General features: G+C 42.0%; 1 protein-coding gene across 14 annotated transcripts in view; it reads right to left on the reverse strand.

The window, feature by feature from the left end:
- Positions 1 to 2,415: 2,415 nt before the first annotated feature.
- The window catches only part of bdnf (brain-derived neurotrophic factor), a 36,006-nt gene continuing 15,848 nt past the window's right edge, over positions 2,416 to 22,573 (reverse strand). For 2 of the 14 annotated variants that reach the window (XM_058382405.1, XM_058382408.1), the window contains exon 2: positions 2,416 to 3,426. In XM_058382405.1, coding sequence (XP_058238388.1) covers positions 2,638 to 3,426 — 789 coding nt within the window. In that variant the 3' untranslated portion in view covers positions 2,416 to 2,637. Of the gene's footprint in view, positions 3,427 to 4,646; positions 9,416 to 9,447; positions 10,145 to 10,171; positions 12,628 to 14,144; positions 14,290 to 16,144; positions 16,612 to 16,703; positions 16,923 to 17,865; positions 17,887 to 18,085; positions 18,907 to 19,219; positions 19,726 to 19,973; positions 20,154 to 20,309; positions 20,415 to 22,573 lie in introns of those variants that run through there. The other 12 variants (XM_058382414.1, XM_058382418.1, XM_058382410.1 and 9 more) reach the window with 12 other exon arrangements.

A 22,573-nucleotide genomic window follows, 5' to 3' on the forward strand; every position in this document is an offset into this window, starting at 1 on the left:
ATAGAGCAAGTGGTGCACTGATATTAATTCAAACCAGGCATTGCTGGCTTTCTTCTTGTTATCGTTTCCATCTACTGGCCAAAAGGCATAATTACTGAATGGTCGCTAATTTACGCAGTCTGTCTTTAAAAAAAATTTTTTGCGAATACACATCAGTACAAGCAGTTGTACTTCGACCATTATTACTATTAATAATATCTTATTTTTGTTTACCAATAATGGTAGAAATGGCTCCTTCTTTTTATATATATATATATATATATATATATATATATATTTTTTTTTTTTTTTTCCCCCATATATTTAGAATCCACTTCAGTTGCTGTAGAAAAGATGGACAACTGACACAAAGTCTGTCAGAAATCAGTCCTTTCCCTATAGTGTATATAATACAGCAGCCTACCCTTCAGCTAGGAAGGGCTTAAAGTCCAATATTATACCACATCGCAAAATAATTATATAACTGTAAGTCAGAAAGGGATAGGGATATGCATGGAGTGGCCTACTTCCATGGCAAGTGGGTCAGGGCTCTGCTGGGTCTCTCACCAGGCACTGCTTTGAACTAGGGACAATCTGAAACTCACCAAAATAACTCAGACGTGTAGCTGGGATCTCAGCCAGGGCAAATTATTCTTTTGCCGTGTTTCTTGATCCAGGTCCTGGAGTACCACCGCCTTGCACATGTTGGTATTTCCCCTCCTTTGTGTCGCCCAGTTCAGTCTAGTACAGGGTTGTTTAATTAGCTGATGAGTTGCGAAGGGAAGATGCCAAAATGTGCAGGGTTGTGGTTCTTCAGGATCAGGACTGAGAAACACTGTTATACTGCACTGCTAATTAGGCTTACTACATTTAGAATACGAATTATTTTGAATCATGTGTCATAGAGGTAACAATCCTAACATAATAATTAGCAGGGTTGTTAAGCCTTTCAGTTTTGTAGATGGTCCCTGTTTGCATGATGCTCTAGCAAGAATGTATAAGGAAAGTGATGCTTTTGATATCAAGAGGTTGATGTATGAAGCACAGTAAAAGAATATAACTTGAAGTGCAAAAATATTTGTGCAAGTTCTTGTGCTTGGGGACATAAACTTTTCTTATCTGTTGATTTGAATTTTTCCTTTATAAGATATTTATGGATGTAGGTTAGAATATTATAGAGTTCTGACTGAACATGATGTCCAACCCAGAGTATCTACTCTCACGCTGTGCCTTGTTTGCAACACTGTGTCAACACTTCAGACACATGGGTCTGATAACAATCTATGAGACGAAACAGGTTCGTCTGTGCACAAAGATGGATCAGATATCAAGTAGAGTGTATTAGAGTGTTGAACTCACTGATCTCTTTTTTTCTAGGACAAAGATAATGTACTTGTGATAGAAATGATAGCCTCTGACCAGTGATTGAAGGAGAAACACCACCTACCGCCACCATCTTAGCTGGATTTATGTTCCACGCTCCGAGCGGTCCTTACCTGAGCAGTGTCACTCCTTCGCTTGGGCAGGATGAGAGAGATGGCGTGGAGTATATGCAAGAGGCTTGGAGAGCAGGTGCTGTTTTGCATATTTACTCTGGTTTGTGTGTTGGTTTTTGTTATAAAAGCTTTCGAAACTGGCTTATCATATATGTATGAATGATTTTGTCATTGTCATGGTCTCAATTTCTGAACTCATGGTAAAATAGGATTAAAAAAAATAAATAAACTTGGTAATTTAGCCCGAAACTAGGTTCAGGCTGTGAGTTAAATTTCTAGGAGGAAGATAATCGTCTCTTCTCCGCAGTTTGTGCTGAATTTATACCTGTAAAGGGAGAGCTCAAACTTTATTGACATTGGGTTTGTTTTTCACTTGCCTATAGTCATTTTTATTTCTTCAAATATTTCAATTTAATATTGCAAACAACTTCACAACATACAAAATGAATTATATTAATTCAGAACATATGTGAATGAAATATATATATATATATATATATATATATATATATATATATATATATATATATATATATATATATATATATATATAAATTTTTTATAGTATTTTCTGTTTCATCTTTCATTTCGTGGGGATAAAAAAATAAACAGCAAAGCTTTGACAACAGCACCTTGACATAGTATGTAATTCCAACATAACCTTGAGAAGTTTAGAATAGGAAACAGTTAAAGTACTTAGAGGAGGATGTCCTGTCACTGCTGAGAATGTAAACAGAATCTTTTAGTCGGAATAGTGGTCTTGTTTTCTGAAAGTGGACAGTTTTTTTTTTTTCTTTATTATTCACAATTGAAGCAGCATGCAAGTTTTTTTTCTTTTTCTCTTAAATAATCTCTCCTCTCATCTGTTGAGTTCTTGGCAACGTAAAGAAAACCACAACGTCTTGCGGAATGTGATATAGTAATTTGAACTGGGAGCAAATGACTGATCAGATCTTTTTTTAATTGTTTACAAGGTCATGAATATGTTCAATAAATAGACTGTAGTATCACTTTACTGTATAAACTTCATCTTTTTTACATGCAGTCCATAAAATTCATCTGACGGAATAATTTACCCTGTTATGTATATATACAAATAGATATTTACTCTTTTTCTTTCTCTCTTGTTAGAACTCTCAATAAAATCTATACATTGTGTACACTATCTCCCCCTCTTAATGGTCAATGTGCATACACACGAAGTGTCTATCCGTATAAACCTCCAGCCGATCTTCCGTTTGCTATCCATGGTGAGGGCTCGCACGTACGATTGGGTTGTCCGGCATTGCGAGTTATAGTGCCGCTTGTCTATTCCTCGGCAGCCCTCCTTCGTGTAACCCAGCGGGTTGCATTTGGTCTCGTAAAAGTATTGCTTCAGCTGCCCATTGGCCACCGGGACCTTCTCCAGCACGGTGACGGTCTGGCCAGACATGTCGATAGCCGTCTTTTTGTCCACGGCCGTCACCCACTGGCTAATACTGTCGCACACGCTGAGCTCGCCACGTCGCGCCGGGTCCGAGTGGCGCCGCACCCGCATCGACATGTTGGCGGCATCCAGGTAGTTTTTGTATTCCTCCAAGAGAAAGAGCAGCGGCGGCTCCAAAGGCACTTGGTTGCTGATCATCACACGCGATGCATACGTGTCGACGTCCTTTGATTCGGCCGGGGCCGTGGCTGCGTTGCCGGGACCCCCCCCTCCCTGGCCCTGTGCTGCCTCCCCCTCCACTTCCAGTAGCTCCTCGATCACCTGCTCGAACGTGTCCGTGAGCGAAGGCAGCGCTCCCCCGCTTGGTGGAGTCCCGTGGCCCCGGGCGGCCCCCAGGTAGCCCTCGGCTCGGTGGCCCCCCACAACGCCCGGCACCTCTCTCATGGGCGCAGCTCTCATGCAACTGAAGTATGAAATAACCATAGTAAGGAACAGGATGGTCATCACTCTTCTGACCTGTTGGAACTGGAGATAGTGACAGAGAGGGAAAGGTGTGTATGGGGTGGGGGTGGTTCAGGGAGGAACATAAAGGGGAAAAAGAATGGATGGAGAGAAACAGAGATTTAAATGTTAAAACAATACTTCTAAAAGAACAAGTACAAAAACAAGCATGTTCACTTTGCACTGATGCCTAATCATTAGTGATGTTGCATTACTCTTCTGTTATCTTTGTCAATTAGATCTGTTTTCCCAAAGTGCTTGTTGTCTCATTTGCAGCCAGTCCCCCTGGCATCCCAATGCTCTCATGTAAGCTGGGATCAGAGTTGCAGACCTAAAACTAGATTCACATTTCGTAGCAACCGACCCACAACATGCCAACTTGTTATTTCTTTGTTGCATTTTTAGTTCCTGGCAATCGAGGCCCGAGGGAGGGTTGGCACTACTGACGCATCACACCGGATCTGTCCCCACACACACACGCACACACACACACACACATGTACACACACATGTACACAGATAAACACACACACACAGAGCTAAATACAGAGGCTCAGGAGTATCATTAGGAGGACATGAGAGGCTCTCACCCACTCCCTCTTCCCTGCACTTCCCTCCTGCCTCCCTTCTCACCCTCCTCTCCTGCTCCAGCATCCCATCAGACTAACACAACCCCGACTGATGGTAAGTGCTGGTGACCAGTGTGTGATAATTATTAGGAAAAAATAGACTCATGTCACTCTTGCATTATGAATGAGAGTTAGATTGGGTTCAAAGTACAGATACTTTAAGAGCTACTTATAACGCAAATGTGGCCTGATATTTAAGCCTTAAAGCTAAAACGACAGCGGAAAAAAATCTCCACTGCAATGCCTATGTTTACCACTACGGCTCCAAACAGTCTGTAATTGCTAGCTTGGTTTACAAAACAAGCTTGAGGCATGACCAAATGGTATGTTCTATGTAGAGGTAACCAGGTAAATTAAGAGACAGAGAGTGAGGGAGAGAGGAAATTGGACTACAAGAGAAAAGACAGGATGCCATTCAGTCACCCATGCAGTGATTCATTCATTCATTCATAAAAACTACTCTATGCCCAATGGATGCAGTTCGCACATCCGGGTCAAGACGGCCCTCGACACCCCCAACGGAAAGATGCAGAGAAAGCCAGGACTGCCCCTACAGCATGCCGCTCATCTTTCCTCTCACTTTCATCTCTTTATGCCTATCCCTCACTCTCTTACCTCTCTGATGCCCCTATGAGTCACAGCAATTCATCACGTCCGTCGACATCCCAAAACTCGCCGCAACATTCACAAACAATAGCACGGGGAGCATCCAAAACACCAGCACAACAAGAAGAAGACATCCCTCATCTGCTCTCCTTCTTGAGGAGGAGGAGGATGAGGAGGAGGGGCTGGGGGAGAGGGTGAGGGTGTGTGTGTGTGTGTGTAAGTAAGCGGGGGGGGGGCTTTTTAAAAATAGCCAACGTCGCAGCACAGCTCGGCCAGCTCTCTGCGTGGCGTCCTCCCTCTACCCTGAGCATCCTCCGGAAGAGGCATGGAGAGGATGCACTCATGGAGCGGAAAGAGACTGAAGAAGGGTGGGAGAGACATGGCGGCACGCCCCTCTCTAAAAGGCATTTGTTTCATTCTTAATTGGTGTCTGGGGCCGTGGCTGCGATTTGCCAGCGCAGCGGTGACTGCCATGGAGACACAGCAGCTATAAATAGGCGAGCTGGGAGTCCCATGGTCTCGATTCAGAATATTGCAGCCTTCCCCTTAATGAGCGCTGAGTCCCCTTGCTCTGTGACGTTTCACCTGGCGAGGTGTGTGCATGCATGTGCGTGCGTGTGTGTGTGTGTGAGAGAGAGAGGGAGTGTAGGCACATGCATTTGCATGTGTGTGTGTGTGTGTGTGTGTGTGTCTGGTAGGAGAGAAAGAGATAGGAGCTCCTTTAATTTTTTGTCCCACGTAGTCAAAAACAAGCATTGAAAAAATATAAATAAATTAAAAACAGGCTGGGATTACAGCTTTGGAGGACGGATCAATCCTAATCGAATGAAGCACAGAGCAAAATGTGTGTATGCGCTGCTTCTGCAGGCACGAAAAGATACTTCAGCCCATCAGCTTTTCCAGTCATGGAAAAAAAAAAAAACTTCTTACATTGTCAGCAATTACCTTCGCAGAAACTTCGGAGAGGATTTTAAAGTGCCGCCGAGGATTAGGACTTGATTGCGTCTTATGTCATACTTGCTCACTTCTTTGAAATACTTCCAAATGTGTTGCACCTTCAGGGACAGATGTATTTCTGGCAGCATCCTCTCTCTCTCTCTCTCTCTCTCTCTCTCTCTCTCTCTCTCTCTCTGAATGGCACTAATGTGGGTTTTATGTACACACTCGGCCACAGCCCAGCATCTGCCCCAGTTTCAGGTTGATCTCAATTACCAAACATCTGTTGTCCCTCTGATGAGGGACGTATTATATAAATTGCGAGTGCTATCGAATGATAGATAATATAACACCATCGTTGGGGGGGGTGATAGTAAAACTTGATAAACCTGGCACGGCACTATCTCACCTGCTTGGACCTGCTTTAAAAAGCGCATATGGTCCTGATAACTCACCGTACAAACCGATGATGGATAGCTGTATCAGTGCGATCTTTTGGCTCTGTCTTAAAAGCCACATGCACGTGGAGTGTGTAGCTTGAAACGAAAGTAACTGGAGACTGAACGCTCCGAATGTGGACAGCACTGCATCTTATAATCCACAACTCGTAGGCAGTGAAGGGGTGGGGTCGGGGTGGTGGGGTGGTGGTTTTGGTGGGGGGGTTGGTTTATGATATGATGTCGAGCGTCATTTCTCAGCATAACAACCCTGATGACGTCTCTTCCAGGTCTCCAAGGCGGACTGGGCAGGGAGGTGGAGGATGGAAAGGAGGAGTGTTGCGGAGGGCGGTGGGGGGGTGGGGTGTTGCTTGCCACTCATCAGCTTGCAATTGCTTGCCATTCCTCTGGGGTCCCCTCTCACCAGGAACAACAAACAAATTTTATTTCTAACCCTGCTATTTCCTGTTTCCATCCGGCGAATCAATATGGATTATGCTCTCAATCACCTTCCTGTTAAAACGCAATCTAGGCGGTGAATCAGTTTATTGCTCGGGGACCGAGCTGGCAATAAGCGAGACCTTGTTCAAATCAGAAGGGGGGGAAACCAAATTACCGCCATGGACACATTGTTCTGCTTTAATATGTTTGATGTGTGTGTCTTTCCCTCTGAACTGCGTTGCACAGTCACAATATCAATATCCGGTCAATATAACGCAAACATGGTGTTTCATGATGTGTGCATGTACAGGAGGAGGGGTGCGATATGCAGAACGAGCTGTGGCGCACACAGAGGTGGGACTTTAGACGTTTATGTACCTCTTTGTGAACCCAATTCTATCACCATGGAAGCCAGGTGCATTATATTCTTTTGAATATGCCACACATAACATTCCAACCAGCCAGGGCTCCTTCTATAGAAGTATCCCTCAAGCCTTAGGTGACCTTTGGTTCCCTCTATTTACAAAAGAAGCATGAATGTATAGTGATGACATGATATCTACACAGCTGTATTTGATAATGTGTCCTCTCACACACACACACACACACACACACACCGGAGGGCTTAGCAGGAGCACTCTCAGACACTTTTCATTGCCAAATATGATTGATCTCTGCTCGCACATGAGTGGCAGCACTACAGCTTAGGAGGGAGGGGTGGTAGTGGTGGTGGTGGTGGTGGTGGTGGTGGTGGTGATGGAGGGGGCGGGGAGGTGGTAAAGAGTAACGTGCACCTGCTCAATTGTTTAGACAGAAGCTGGTAGTACAGGGAGGTTTGCTTTGCACGCTCCTGGTTCCTCACAGCTCTATTTGCTTAAGTCTCCCTGCTATGCATGGATTATTTAAGAAATCCCCTCATGACAGGCAGATGAGGCTTGGTTAACATGAAAGTGTGGCAGGAAGAGCAGCTTTCTGGGTTGTTTTTTATTTTCTTCATGTGCCACAGAAAATTTTAAAGGCTACAATAAGCTTTAAAATAGATAACAAGAAAGGATCCTAGAAGGTATTGTGAATCTAGAAGATAAGGTCCTAGCTCTATGTCTTTTATCTCTTAATAAAAGCAAGAGATTTCCAGATAAGTAAATTATTAAAAGCAAAAATAGAAAGCTGTAGAATCTGTCAGACTAATGCTCAAATTAGATGGAAACTCTAAGAGAGATCCACCAGGGGGCATTATTGTTTGAAAAGTTCAAATGACCTTACACCGCTTACTAGGCTTTATGTGCTAGAATTCAATGTTTTATAGAAAAAATAGTTTATATAGTGTCCTGAAATTCTTCTTCTTCTTCTTCTTCTTATTATTATTATTATATACAATTTTCAGTGTCAAGTAATAACCAGTCTATTTACTAGTCTGCTTCGGTCAACTTTTTTAATGAATTTTTTGCATATTTAATCTGTGAGCTCTTTGATAATATTAAGCCAAATATTCCTGATCCAATATATACAGTCCTGTTTTTCCTGTAGGCTGTATTTCATTATGTTTTTCGATAAACACGTTATAAACTAAGCTGTCCCAGTGCTGAAACCTCAGAACACTAGCTAGCCGAAAGACGTGTCATTTACATGAAATTCTATGTCACTAGTTTTTGCTAACCTCACAACAATTTAGTACTAAACAAACCATTGAGATGGCTGCTATGCTTTGACTATGCTATGGCAACAGGCCAGGCTAATGATTAATCTTTGGGAGGGATCAAACAGCAGCAAATGGCAGCATGCTTGTAAAAACTTTGGCTCATTCTTGCGCCATGTTAGCGACTGTGAGAATAAGGAAGGATCCTTTGAAGCACATCCTCAGGTAATTGTGGTTTCTTCGACAATGTAACACAGCTGTGTTGCAGACAAGCGCAAGAACAAGACAGAGGATATGCTAAGATCCTGCTCTATAGCTTCATCTATGACTGTTACGCTTCTTTCATTCAGGCAATGGGCTTTTATCCCGAAACGCTTGAAGAACAAAAATAAAACATCCTGCTTCAACAGTTATAGGGCATATAAACAAAGCGTACTTGCAGAGAAAGCAAAGTTTGATAGCCGAATAAAGGCAGTTAGGGAATTTTAGGGTGTATAGTTATGTCATTTACGTTCTTTAGCATAAATGTCACAGAACCCTTTGAATTTAGTTTAGTCTGACTTTATTTGGTAGCTTAATTGCTTCCTTCTGAAGTTCTTAAGCTTCTTAGTTGGAGTCCTGCTGCCTCACGGAAAGTGGGGAACCAAACCAAATTAAACTTTAGTGTGGTAATGATTAATGTATAAGTTTCAGCTCTTCACGTAACAGGAGAAAGGACGAGCATTGGCAGGATCCGCCTCGGAAATATCATCCAAGATTGGCCAACTGTGATGCGGGTAGGTGTTGTTTTCATGTAAGCTAGGCAACTTTCTGGTTTAGCTACTGACAAGTTCAACTCTGTGCTTATAGAAACTTAACCGGTTCCAAGTCTGACTAGAAGTGTGTAAACATTTGACTCAACACAATTAGTAAAACTGCATGTTTTACTCGGACAGGTACAATTAGCAACATAGTCCAACAGATTAAAGTGCAGCTCAGGGAGTTTACTGAGTCTATACGCTAGATGGCGCTTTTGTCTACATGAAGCGCACGTTACGCTCCTATTCTCAGTATACGAGGGGATATAGTGTAACACACACACAGACAATTTATTCTACACATCAACACAAGCACAAGATTCCATTCAATAAAAAAAAAAAAAGTTCAATTTCATTATGAGAAACAAAATAGTGAATAGGTCTGGACAGTACACTCAGATGGAGCAGAAGACAAATTTTTAACAAAAAGTTATTTAAGCACACACACATATATATATCCTAAAATTCCTCAGCACATTTGTTTCTACCAGTATAACCCACTGGTCTTTTCACCTAGTCAACCAACCAATAATAAAAACAGCTACCCAGAAACTGTAACTCACCATCAAGTCCAGTCTGATGAGAAATATTGACAAGCCGTTAAATAGTAAGGCTCAAAATTCCCAGGAATATGAACCATTGCAATTTCCAGAATCCCGTGACCGCTCAGCTGGTCTTATTTTGCTTTGTTATTTATTATTAAAACGCTAAAGCTCAGAGCTCAATGCAATTGCAGTGATGTTCTGTAGCGCGCGCGCACACACAGAAAGTTGGATGTGAAACCTTTGAGAGTTGATGAGGCTGTGGGGAAAAGCTAGACTGCACTGTAAGCCTAACCCCAGAGCTCAAGTTTCCTATGAAAGTCTTATCGAGTGCACCAAACTCCACTTATACATTTAGTCTAGTACATTTCAAATGCACAACTACATTTGTCTGCCCTCTGGAAGGACCATAACAGAACGCACAAAGTCTTCAGTTTAATAACAGAGTCGTTTAAGGAAACAGGAGATGTCTAGAGAGTGTGTTGACCGATCGTCTTTAACTGAAATGATGTTTCAGGTGAGAACTGGATTTGACCAGAGTAAACATTTCAACTTTTTTTTTTCTTCCCCTGTCCATTCATAATGCATTTCACAGAAATGCTGATGTTTTTCTTACTAATTAACGCATTCCCAACAGCCTAGGGTTTTTTTTTTTGCAGAAGCACGCGATCGCGTGCTTAAATATGTTGCTTGATTACTTTTCACAAAGCCAAACGAAAGCATTCGACACTAAAAGAAAACCTACCTTTATTTTACTGTCCAGTTCTAAAGGGAGACCATTCAACGGGACAGTGTCATCTGGGATGGGGTTGTTTTTTTTTTTTTGGATCAAAAAAGTCCCCCCGCGCGCGCAATCCCCTCTTTTCCCACCAAGCTTTAATTCCTCGCGCTGTTTTTTTTTTTGTGCCAAGCAGCAGCGCCGAGTTGTCGTCAGTCTCTTCAGCTTTGGAGCAGATAGATTAAATTATTGATGGCGGAAATCGCACGGGCGAGGTAATGCACTCCCATGACTGAGCGGATCCTTCGCAGGTCGGTTCAAGCGCTCTGGACGGCATGCTCGGTACACACACATACACGCACGCACGCACGCACACACACGCTCTCTCTCTCTCTCTCTCTCTCTCTCTCTCCCACACACACATACACACACACGGGTCTGGATTAATGCGCACCGCGAGAGCTCCCGAGCTTGAAATGACGGCTTCATTCCGGCAACTCTGATACCTCGCTGCACGGTGACGTAGACGCACGTGACTCGAGTGAGTCGGTCGCTCGTGCAGGCTTAATAAACCGAAAGTGGCGTGGTTCTACATCCTAAACCGCATACTACAGTGGGAAATTGTCCGGGATCTACTCTACAGTCCTAAGGCGTACTATTAAGTGCGCTATTATTTGTCTGCGGAGAACATTTTTTTTCTTTAAGGAAAACCAAATTACCCGTGCGCTATCTAATTTAAATGATAATCAATCACACTCGTGTTTTTTTTTTTTTTTTTTTTTTTTTTTTTACACGTTTTTACACGTGCATGCGACATATGCGTTATTTCTGGGCTCGCGCACGCACCACATGCTTTATGCTTTTTAAGAACTGTATCGTGTAAATCAAAAAAACAAAATTCCCCATAGAGTTTTTCCCGACTTTTGTCATGTCTATGGATGTTGTTGCTGAAAAGCTCAGGGGGCTTCATTCATTGCTATACACCCAGTCAGGGTGCCATTGTTTTCGAGTGGACCCAGGCTGGGCTCAAATGAAACACCTTCATGTGAAAGGACCATAGATTGTCTCGTGAAAATGGATAGTTGCTTTTGTGATTCTAAAAAAAAAAAAAAAAAAAAAACAGCTTCAAAGTGAAGCGGTTCCTCCTGCTTTCCACCGCATCAAGGTCCTATTCTTGTCTGGAGATCTCCTGTGCCTGATATCTTAAACTATTGTCAGTTGTCTATTGAGCACCTTTGTAACCTGCAAGGAGAGCTTGTGTGCCAGATGCTGGCCCAATGATTTAAAAACAAAACAAAACATATATATCAGAGTCTGCCATCTTAAATGAATGGAGATGGACTAGAAGGATTAATATCAAACTCTCTAAGCAGTCAGGGATTGGTCATATTTAACCCCTTAAACTCCCAAGACTCATTAACGTGCCCAGGCTTCTATTAAGGGTTAAATTACTTTTTGGTATTTTTGTCAGTATTAGTATTAAGTGTTTATTTAATAACTTTATGTTTGCCTGTGATTATTTTGTTGAAGCTGTTGGACTTCCAGTGTGAGATTTATATCTATGCAAATAGATAGTTGTGTGTTGGTTGTGATTATTCTCTGTCTGAGGTAATGAGTTTGAGGGGTTCAGATGAAGCTGGTCCCAGCATGGGAGAGGATGCTAACACCTGCTCTGACACTCTCTCTCTCTCTCTCTCTCTCTCTCTCTCTCTCTCACACACACACACACACACAAGCAAGCAAGCTCATTTCCTATTCACAATCACACAGCAAATATGCAAATATGCTCAAATGCATTCACAAACTCTTATGCATGTATACTATCACCTTCTCCCAGTTGCACACACTCATGCTTCCATCCTCCTTCAAATCTCTGTAGGCATAAGCCAAGATGAATATAGCTACTACCCATAGGATCACAGGAGGAGACGGTAAACTGTGGGTGACAAAGAGTTGCATCAGCAATTGCTGAGCGACGTGACTCCAAGAGAAGAAAAAAAAATGTAACCTCGAACTTCACATATACAACACACACACACACACACCTCCCATCTGATACAGACACAGCGTGCCAAGACTTCTCCAGCCAGGTAATTCATAAATAAATCACTCTGCTTCTCATTAGGTGCACAAAAACCGTAGGTCTCATTCAAAACTGCAAATACAGCACAATGCCAGCTGCACAGAGGCATGACTCAAAGAAATACAAAGTTTCTTATGATGCTGAAAAGAAGTGATTATCAGAACACATATGTTAGTTTAGTCTTTAGTGTCCAAACATTTTTATCATATAGGCGTTTCATGTAACAATATATGCTATGATAGCAAACTTAAGCTTATGTAGACATTATAATCCTGTTCTCAGGCATAAAATCATATCACTGGGATTCTCCATCGTCATGATGCTTGTCCCGGTGTTGTCTTCTGAAGAGACGTGTTTGGCAGATGAGTGAGATGAGGACCACGTTGAATGTTGAGAGAGTCGGAGCGGCGTCAGAAGCGATGGCCGTGTCTCTATCCAATAGGTCGGGTCGCTAATGACGTCACCTCAGCTTTCTCAAAATCTCTTTTTTTTCTCTGTCGTTCCTCTGCAGGACTTCCTCAGGAATCCAGACTTTCCCAGCACGATCCTCCAGGGAGGTGAGGCACTTCCTTGTCAAAATACCTTTGGTGCCCTAAAGGTCATGTGCAACAACCTATGAATCAACTGTCTAACATAAAATTATGGTTGGAATGTGTCTTTTATGGTTCAAGGAGCAGGTAACGGAAATGTGAGCGTTGACAAAAAAAAAAAAAAACTGCGGCAAATGCATTAAAAGAATGTTGTCTTTATCGGTTGCTAGCAGAGATTATACAAGATGTAAGATTTCAAGTGAGTTGGTGCTATTACATTTTTAAAAAAAATATTTATTCTGGCTCACTGTAATGCAATCACTTTATGGTGTTACAATTCTCAATAGAGATAAATGACCTTTTAAGCATGGACTAAACATGGGCTTTTCTGGCATAAACAAAGATGCATTGAAGCTGATAAGACAAGAAGAGAAACAGAAATAGCTGAACAGGAACATCATCCAACATACCCATGGCTCAAAATTCTCTCTTGATGGACAGTTTGCGCTGAATGTGTTGCGTGTATGCTTACAACTGAGTATATTTTACTTTTTTACTGAAATCAGTGAGTCTGCTAATTAATTTCTCTCTCCCCATTCTCCCCATTGCCTGATCCTGGAAGACTGAGAGAATGGTATTTTGGTAGGTGGCGGGTTAGATGGGGGTGTGACTCACTCAACCCCACCCTCTCTCATCTGGCTCTGTACTAGAAGATTACAGGGTCTCGATCAGCAACAACAGTAAAGCAAAATGATAGGCCATGTCATAACCCATGTCAACTGACTGAAAAGCTGCGCATTAACTCACACACATCCTGAAGCTTCTTTTAGATGTAAAATATACTTGTTACTTGCTTGTAATCTATCCCTCATGGCATACATTGCCTCTCCTGGTAATGAATCCACAAGTCTATAAGCCTTCTGCACCATCCTATCCTTCCTTACCAATTGGTAATTTAGCTACTCCATACATGGCCCCTATACTCTCCTTCACCTGTGGCATGCACCTAGGCTATTTTTTTTTTTTTTTTTTACAAAATTAAAGTAAACTTTCCCATGCTTCATTTCGAATCATTGTTGTGGCTTGGATTAGGAAATCCTGAAACCAAACCTCTAACCAGAGAACACAAAATCCTTCTATTTTAGTCAGCCAAAGGCTATCTAAATGAGTCGTGTTAAGTGCACTAAAAATATTTCTGAAAAATAGCCGAGGAGGCCGCCTTTGCAACAATTCTGTAAGACTCCTGCCAACTCAAACGCACAAACATCCCACCATCCCACCTACTATCTCAATCTCACACATAGACACACACACACACAAAGTTCGGGTGCCAACAACACAAAGGTACAACACAGGCAAGCATGCGAAAGGCATCTTGCGTACATACCCGAACGGTGACGTTGGCGAATAGTTAGTTAGAGGATTCCGTAGTGCAGCCCCAGTTGCCAGGCACCGGCACTAGTACTGCTCTCCAGCTCTCCAACATTGCAGAGAGAGAATCACTCCATTTTATACCACCGATTAGAACACAGGTGGGTGGGAAACAACTAGAAAAGCCAAACATGCAAGGAATAGGCCCATCTCCAATATGAATGTTTAGTGGAGGTCAAAGCTAGAATCTCTCTCTCTCTCTCTCTCTCTCTCTCTCACACACACACACACACACATATAACCACACTAATAACCCCCCCCCCATGCACGTTTACATAACATTTATTAATGTACATCTGCACCAAAGAAAACATATAGCTCATATAGTCCAGTTAAATAATGATATAACAAGAAGGTCCGAAAGGCAACAATAAGCTGCACCAATCAGATTCACCCAGACAATCTCCATCTCTATTGCCATCTATCACAGCTGAGCTGCACGCCTCTGTGACAGATGAAGGGAGAGGAAAAAAAAAAACGTCATCGGTGCAGCTTTCACCTTTTCCTAACACATTTAGCTGTAGACATGTCTAAATCACTCGGCTATATTAAGTTGTCAGCTGGGCTGCGTCAAATCCTAAAATAAATTTCTTCCGCCCCTTCAAGGTGTTGGCTGAATAATTGATTGGGTTATTTTGTGGCAGTAAAAAAAAGAAAAAAGAAGAAGAAAAGGTATCGCTTGTGTTAAAAAAAAAATACTACTATTACTAAAAGTATTATTATAATCATTATTTTTTTTTATTATTTTTTAAAATTATTATTATTATTATTATTATTTAACGCAATATTATTTATATATATATATATATATATATATATATATATATATATATATATATATATATATATATATATATATTTTATTTTGATTGCTGAGCCCGTATTTCCCTGATGAATTCAACATAATTTTATGATATGAACAATTTTTATCTGCGCTTATTTAAAATGAAATGAAAAATAAACTGATTACCGGATATACGCTACATTTTCCTAATTACAAATCGTGAATATGAATAGATTGTAGCCGTATATATATATATATATATATATATATATATATATGATATAACAACGAACGTGTAAAAGAGAGCAGAGCAGCTCAATATATTTTAAACCTGTCTTTTGTGGAATGAAACCTACCATTGTTTAGATTTGTTATGGATGCGCGCGCCCGCCCTAACTCTGCAGCTCAGAGTGCGGAGAGAGAGAGAGAGAGAGAGAGAGAGAGAGAGAGAGAGAGAGAGGGAGATTCTCGTTCAGATGACACAACCCCATTTATGGACTGGTCCGATGACGTACATTGCAGAAAGTTCTATAAAAAAAACAAAAAAAAAACCTTTCGTACATACAAAGTGTGTCGTGCCCCCCTCCTTCCCACCCCCAGCCCACACCCATACCCACACCACAAGCCCACAGCTCTATCTTTCTCTCTCATAAAAAGCAAAAAGTAACAAATAAAATCCCCACAAAAGGATGAGAAAACACACGACTCCAAACAGAAAATAAATATATTTTAAGAGCACAAACCGCCCACACACACACACACACACACACACACACACACGCAATTCAAATCGAGTCCGTGTTGTAAGTGCACGTTTTTTTTTTTTTTCAAACCTAAAATAAACATTTTATCCGCGAGCTTAACATCGTTTCGTTATAGCATGCACGCAGCAAACAATCCATCCACATATTTGCAATGCTATCACATTTCTTCTCATTTTATGGACTTAATAATGCAATGCACAATAGTAATGCCTCAACTGACAATAGAATAAACATTATGCATTAAACATTTCACATGATTAAATTCCTATTATTAGAAATTCTGCTCAGTGCTCTGACCTGTTCACAAAACACTGCCTGAATGGTTGCATTTTAAACGCTATCACATTGTGCCCTGTAATTATACAAACACACGAGGAAGCACACAAATATTTTAATGGAGAAAATTACCCGAATTTACCAGAGATGAAACGCGAAAGAGGCTCGTGAGCCCCGGACAAAAGGTTGGGGGGAACGATAATAAAGAACTAAAAGGCAAATGAAATAGATCAAATAAGACATGTTCCGCCTGATGGCCTCTTGATTAAAGCTGGAGAAGCTGGAGATATCTCTGGCTTTTCTGCCTGAATGTCTGCCATTAAGCCGCTATGCCCTTAAAGCACAGGTTACATCCATAACCGCCCACTACCGTCCTGAATAACATGTCAAAATAATAGGTACCTACTGTTCTGACATGCTAGTTAGGAAGGTTGTATGCAGTTTTTAGGTGAAGCCATGAGTCTTGCATGGAGCAGAAGCGGATACAAGAAAAAGCGGAAGAAAGAAAAGGATAAGGAGCGCCGCTCGTATCCATCGTCTCTCTCTCTCTCTCTCTCTCTCTCTCTCTCTCTCTCTCTTTCTCTCTCCCTCTCTCTCTCCCTCTCTGTGTAACCGAGACAAATTATTTAAACTTATTCGGCATCAAAAGTCACCAAACCGGGTGCGAGGTTTTCCTTTTCAAAACGCTGACCGTTCGCTTTCTCTCTTTGCCCATCTCTCTCTCTTTCCGCTTCCTTTCCGCCGCTCGCGTGAAGCCCCTGTCTCAGCCATTTCCCCTTATCGGGCAAATCTTATCGGCGCCTCCATCTACCGAGCCGTGACAAACGGCGATGTCTGACCACGCCTATCCCAATTCCTATTCCGTTTATATGGCAAATAAATAAGAGACTTTAAAAAGAAAAACCCTTACGACGGGCTATTATGGTTTTGTCGGATCTCAACAGTTTTGACGGAAGTTATCTGTTTTGTTTTGTTTTGTTTTTTTTCCCTTTTTTTCCCCCCTCTCCCCCCTGTGATTGTGCGGATGTGCGCGGAAGCCAGGATGGAGCAGGTGATGCTGGAATGAGGGCTGGAAATCCCGGCATGAATGAAACGGAGGAGCGCGCCTGTAGTAAAAAAAAAATACACACTCACTGTAGAAACATAACCAAGAGGACGTAGCGCGAGGACACACTTACCGACACAGATTACACAGATATCCATGACTGCACCAGCACTTAAGAACGATGCAAAGGGTTAACGATGTAGCTACGCTAATGAAACCATATTTAGACTGGTCGATAAGCACAGAGTGAATCCAGCAAAAAGATAGATAGATAGATAGATAGATAGATAGATAGATAGATAGATAGATAGATAGATAGATAGATAGATAGATAGATAGATAGATAGATATTTTAAACGAGACACACATTATTACTCAGCCAAAATGCAAGTAAGCATGTCACGATTCATTCACTGAATTTCCGCATATAGGATTATGGTGAATTTTGCGTACGCACAAAAACAACCAAAAATAAAGAAGAAGGGAAATTTCTTGCACAAGGTAAACAATGCACAAATTTGCCAGACGCTTTGGTTATCCAACAAATATATGTATAAATTATTGCATTATTTAAAAACACAAAAGCGTAATATAAACAAACGCCAGTATCGCATCTTCATGAATGACTCATAAGAACCTCCTGCTAAACTGGAGCAACTTTTTTTAATCACTACAATCTACATGTTACAGCTGCTGCACGTTAAAAAAAATAGGGGAAAAAAGAAAGAAAAAGACATAGATTAGTCTTTTAGTAAAGTCAAACAAGTGAGGTATATATATAAAAAGATATCTTAAGATATTTTTATACCATTTGCTTCACAAGTCGCTGTCCTCTCTGTACAGACTCCCCCACATCAAGCATCATCTCTGCCCTAACCTTATTCCCAACAGCGTGACGGCACCTTTCATAACCACAAACCAAACTTCAAATATGGGAAAAGCCATATCATATTTCCGTGCTGAAGTAAAGACAAGCCCCCGCAAACATGCTTGTAGCTACAGTGGATCAAAACGGAAACGCTTCTTACCTGTTTAAGAGCCGACAACCACTATCAGTGGTTAGATCTCCACGACCAACACTCGCATCTCCCAAAGTTAACGCTGCGCACCAAGTGGAGCTGGAGGAAGAAGCAGCAGCGCGAAAGACTTCAACTTTAACACCGCCAGAAAAGCGTCCACCAAACTCCAAGCAAAGCAAAGCAAGCAGCTCTCTACTGACTCTCTGTCTCTCTCTCCCTCTCTCTCTCTCTCGCTCTCTCTCTCTCTCTTCGTTTTTTTCTCGTTCACAGGGGCTTCCTAGGAAAGCGCTTTAAAAAAAAAAGGACCAACGTGAACCAGCTCCCTAGCTTTTGGCAAAAGGATTTGCAAAGCACGAGAGGCGACGTCCAGTCCTGTGTTAAAAGTCCGTTTAGCGACTCCGATGCCTCTGTCCAAAGTGCTGAAATCGTTGCAAAGCTATAAGGTTACGCTGAGGCAAAAAAAAATCTATACTTTCTTTAAATGTCACTTGATATCGCTTTACTCTATTGCTTCCCCACGCCTCGTCACGTGAATATATATCCTTGCCAAGCCCGTCCTGTAAATATTTGATCACATGCTGGCCGGATGTTTTCTTATACAAAAGAAGCACTTATTTCAAAAGGCCGCTTGTCTTTCCACTAACAGGAGTCCCCAAATCCCACCGTAACAGGTCCCGTTCAGTAACGCGCTTTGATGCGCAGCACCGCTCATGTCCTGCAGGGCACATCGACATGTCTACACATGTTGCTTTTACACTGACATCGAAAAGAGAAAAAAGGCACATTTAGTACAAAAATGGAAAGACAAAAAAACCCAAAACACCGACAGTAAACAAAGCAGACAGTTTGGCACACCGCGCGCAAAAGAGGAAAAAGTAACCATTAAAGTGTTCATCTTCTCAGTTCCTCTGTATATCTTTTCAAATCTTAGGCTCCGATATTTTTATTTTTATTTTTAGACCAGAGCAAAGTTACATTGTTGCCAATAGTGTACCCTGCCATTAGCCTTTACTACTGGCGTCCATAAGCAGGAGACCACCCATCCAACTACTGCTCTATTTACCTACGAGCCCTATTCCGCAAGCAATGTCAATTTCAGGGCACATTGCATCCCGCAAGCGTAGCTGATTCCTGTCTACTTACCATTTTCCCCCCCAATGCCGTGCTGGAGATAGCAGTGTTTTAATATCCACACGCTCCAACAGATGCTGGTAGGTAATGTGTCTTGTTTGAAGTCATCATACGAGAACTTCTGCCGTGCTCAGTAAATCGCCCACCACTTGGGTGACTTATGAATCTAATAACCCCCTTTTGCAATATCCGCGTGCTTTAAACTCCCTGACACCTCAGCTGCTTTCTGTCGACAGGACAAACAAGTCAAAAAAAAAAGAGAGAGAGAGAGAGACGCGATTGAATAACTCCCCAAAAAGCTGATATGCTGGCTCTGTTTAAGCGCTGAACACGCTCAGGCGAACGCCCTAACGTGATTGAAATCAAGCACAGACGGTGAAGTTTTGGCGCGCACGAGCGAAACTGACCGGCGAAATCTCTCTCTCTCTCTCTCTCTCTCTCTCTCTCTCTGTACTTGATAGAGCAATTAAAACGCTGACCGGAAAAGTTAAGATCCCGAGCGCAAGTGCTCCTTTTGATGTGACCCGCCGCCTCACTGCACGCCCTATATAGCGCGCGTCATAATGTCAACTTCACGCGCAGTTCACGACGCGCTCTGGATGAGATGGTCCTGAGTCAGGTAAGAGCAAAATATCTATCCAGCATCCAATATATTACGTTGCATCAAGTCTGACTAAAGTTTAGGGCGACTTGTTGCTGCTTAAAACCAGAAGCGACGCTTGCTTGAAAGCCGAGCAGAGCAAAACGGTTTTAAGTGCATACTTACATCTGTGCACCACTGTCTGAACGCCTCCTTGTGTAAGTAGCCTACTAGTGTGAGAACGGAGGTGAAGTCCGCGTCGATAGTCAAGTATGGTAACTTGTGCAGAACGGTGTCTCTTTCCCCCGCGCCCCTTTTTTTTTTTTTTGTCTCGTCAAGAGGAGTAACGGTTCATTTTGCAGCCGCGAACTCCGAGCGCAAACGTTGTGTGTTATCAGGAAAATTCCATCAGTCGCACGGTGTGCGTTCACACAGCTAATTGTTATGCAGTGACGAGGCGATATGCTTGCATGTGTCCTACAAATGTGCTGGGAAGTATCATGAGTAATAGGTGGTATTTACCCGAGGTTGAACTCCAGCAGAAGTTGGAAAAGATTTGAAACAGTATGTCAGAAATCTCACACAGTCACAGAAAGGAGTGTGTGAGCTTCAGGTAACACACCACACCTACACACACACACGCACACACACACACACGCACATGCGTCAAGGGGAAAAAAGAGAAAAGATTAACTGTGAAACAGACATGCTTACTTAAAATAAGGAGCACCCAAAACTTACATCAAGCATCTGATGATAGATTCCCATGGTCAGATATTTAATATATAAGCAAGAACCATACTTAAAGGAACTTTAAGTAATATATTGTGCATATTCATGCTTATTTATATCAAATATCAAGAATATTTATAGCAAAACAGCTTTTATGTTGCCTCTCAGCCTTATTAGTGCTTGGCTGTTGGGAGTGAACATGTACGTGATGTCAACTTCAGACAACTTGAACCCTAACAAAGCCATGTAACTTCCAATTTGATTATAAGACACGACACCACTTTATCGGTCCATTGCTCTTCTACTCACACTACACAAACACTATTATGTGTTGTAACCTGAGACACTTAAGAGCCGAGCATGGGGTCAGTGGCAAAGGAGTGCCCCAGGATCAACTTTGATCAGCATGTTCACATGGTGGTGGGTGTAATGGAGAGACGACACTCAACGTCCGTTTTTTAAAAAGATGCAGATGGATGGTGGTGGGGGGGAGGGCGTCACGTTGGTCAAGTTCAGTGGGCTGCTCTGATGAACACTGCTAAATATCATATCATGCTACGACAATATTAATCATATCTCTTAAAACGTAGGCGGCCAGGGCTGGTCAGTAGACTCATATAACGCGAAGTCGAAAACCTCCTTCACACTAAGTTGTACTCTTTTTCCTCTGTTTTTTATTTTTTTTTATATCATAGTGGCATTCACAGCATTGCTCTGGTCTTCTCTTGCTCTCCGTTCTGCTTTCTCTCCCACAGTTTTCACAGGCTCTGTGGCTGACTCACTCATGGCTCTGCATGCCACCCCTGCCCTCCCCCACACCTCTCGTGTACAGATAGTGCCTTCTGAATGCCAGTCAGCTGGGATACTACCCTCTTCTGTCCTCTCCTACCGGGTGCTGCCCCTGACCTGCTCTCATTGTGAATGCCAGAATGCTAATGATCTAAAGAAGATCATTAGCGCCTGATTTTATTTTTGATCATTTATGCATGCCGCATGCAAGCGCAAAAAGAGCTGGGACTTTTTGAAGGCATCGTAGCCACAGGACAATTTTATTTTAGCAAATGGACAAAATTTTATTGCTATGTACTGTGCGGTAGAGATCACTACCTATACTTCATTAATGCAACACAGCACTCGGTTTCAGGCCAAAGCTCCATAGTAACAGTCTTACATGACTCCGAGTTTGTTTACTGCACTGGTGCCTCATTTCCTTGTGCCTCATTTCATAGTTTTTTTTTTATAGCATTTAATATGAAACTTGAAAATCCCTTCATTCATTCATTCATTCATTCATTCATTCATTCATTCATTCATTCATTTATTCATTCATTCATTCATTCATTCATTCATTCATTCATTCATTCATTCATTCATTCATTCATTTATTCATTCATTCATTCATTCATTCATTCATTCATCTTTAGTAATCCTGGTCAGGTTCACAGAGGATCTGGTGTCTGTCCTTGGTGGAGCTTGGATGGGATACCAATCCATCACACAGCACCGTAAACAGCATAAAATGTTTTTGGAAAATAGAGTACTTCATGACAATCTACTTGGACATGGGTAAACAACAACTGGAGCTTGGTATCAAACTCTGGACCCTAAGACTCTGAGGTGGCAACACTACCTGTTGCACCATTCCTGCCATACACGGTCTCTACAAATATGGTCAAATGTATTTGGAAAACTGACCATGTCATCTGTATGCAAATTTTAGTCTTAGATTTTTTAGTCTTGCAGAGGAATAGGTAGTTCTTATCTGCCAATCCAATAGTAAGGATCGTAAACAGCAAGCTTTCCATATTCTGTTGTTGTCTGATAAGTTCTCAGTTTGACTCAAGCATCATGCATAGATAACTGTTCTCCACCTTGTCCCCATACTACCCATCAGCTATTGATTATTATCAACTGGATAGTGTAAGGTCTGACGCATGCTTCTTCATTTCTTGACATTTGAAGCCAGCCAACTGTAACTTTTCTCAAACTTCTGCTCATGCTGTGTCACAGGGCAGCATAACACACCCGAAAGAAAGCACTATCTACCCTCCTCT

Source organism: Hemibagrus wyckioides, linkage group LG27 (genome assembly GCF_019097595.1).
Source record: "Hemibagrus wyckioides isolate EC202008001 linkage group LG27, SWU_Hwy_1.0, whole genome shotgun sequence".
Classification (NCBI taxonomy): domain Eukaryota; kingdom Metazoa; phylum Chordata; class Actinopteri; order Siluriformes; family Bagridae; genus Hemibagrus; species Hemibagrus wyckioides.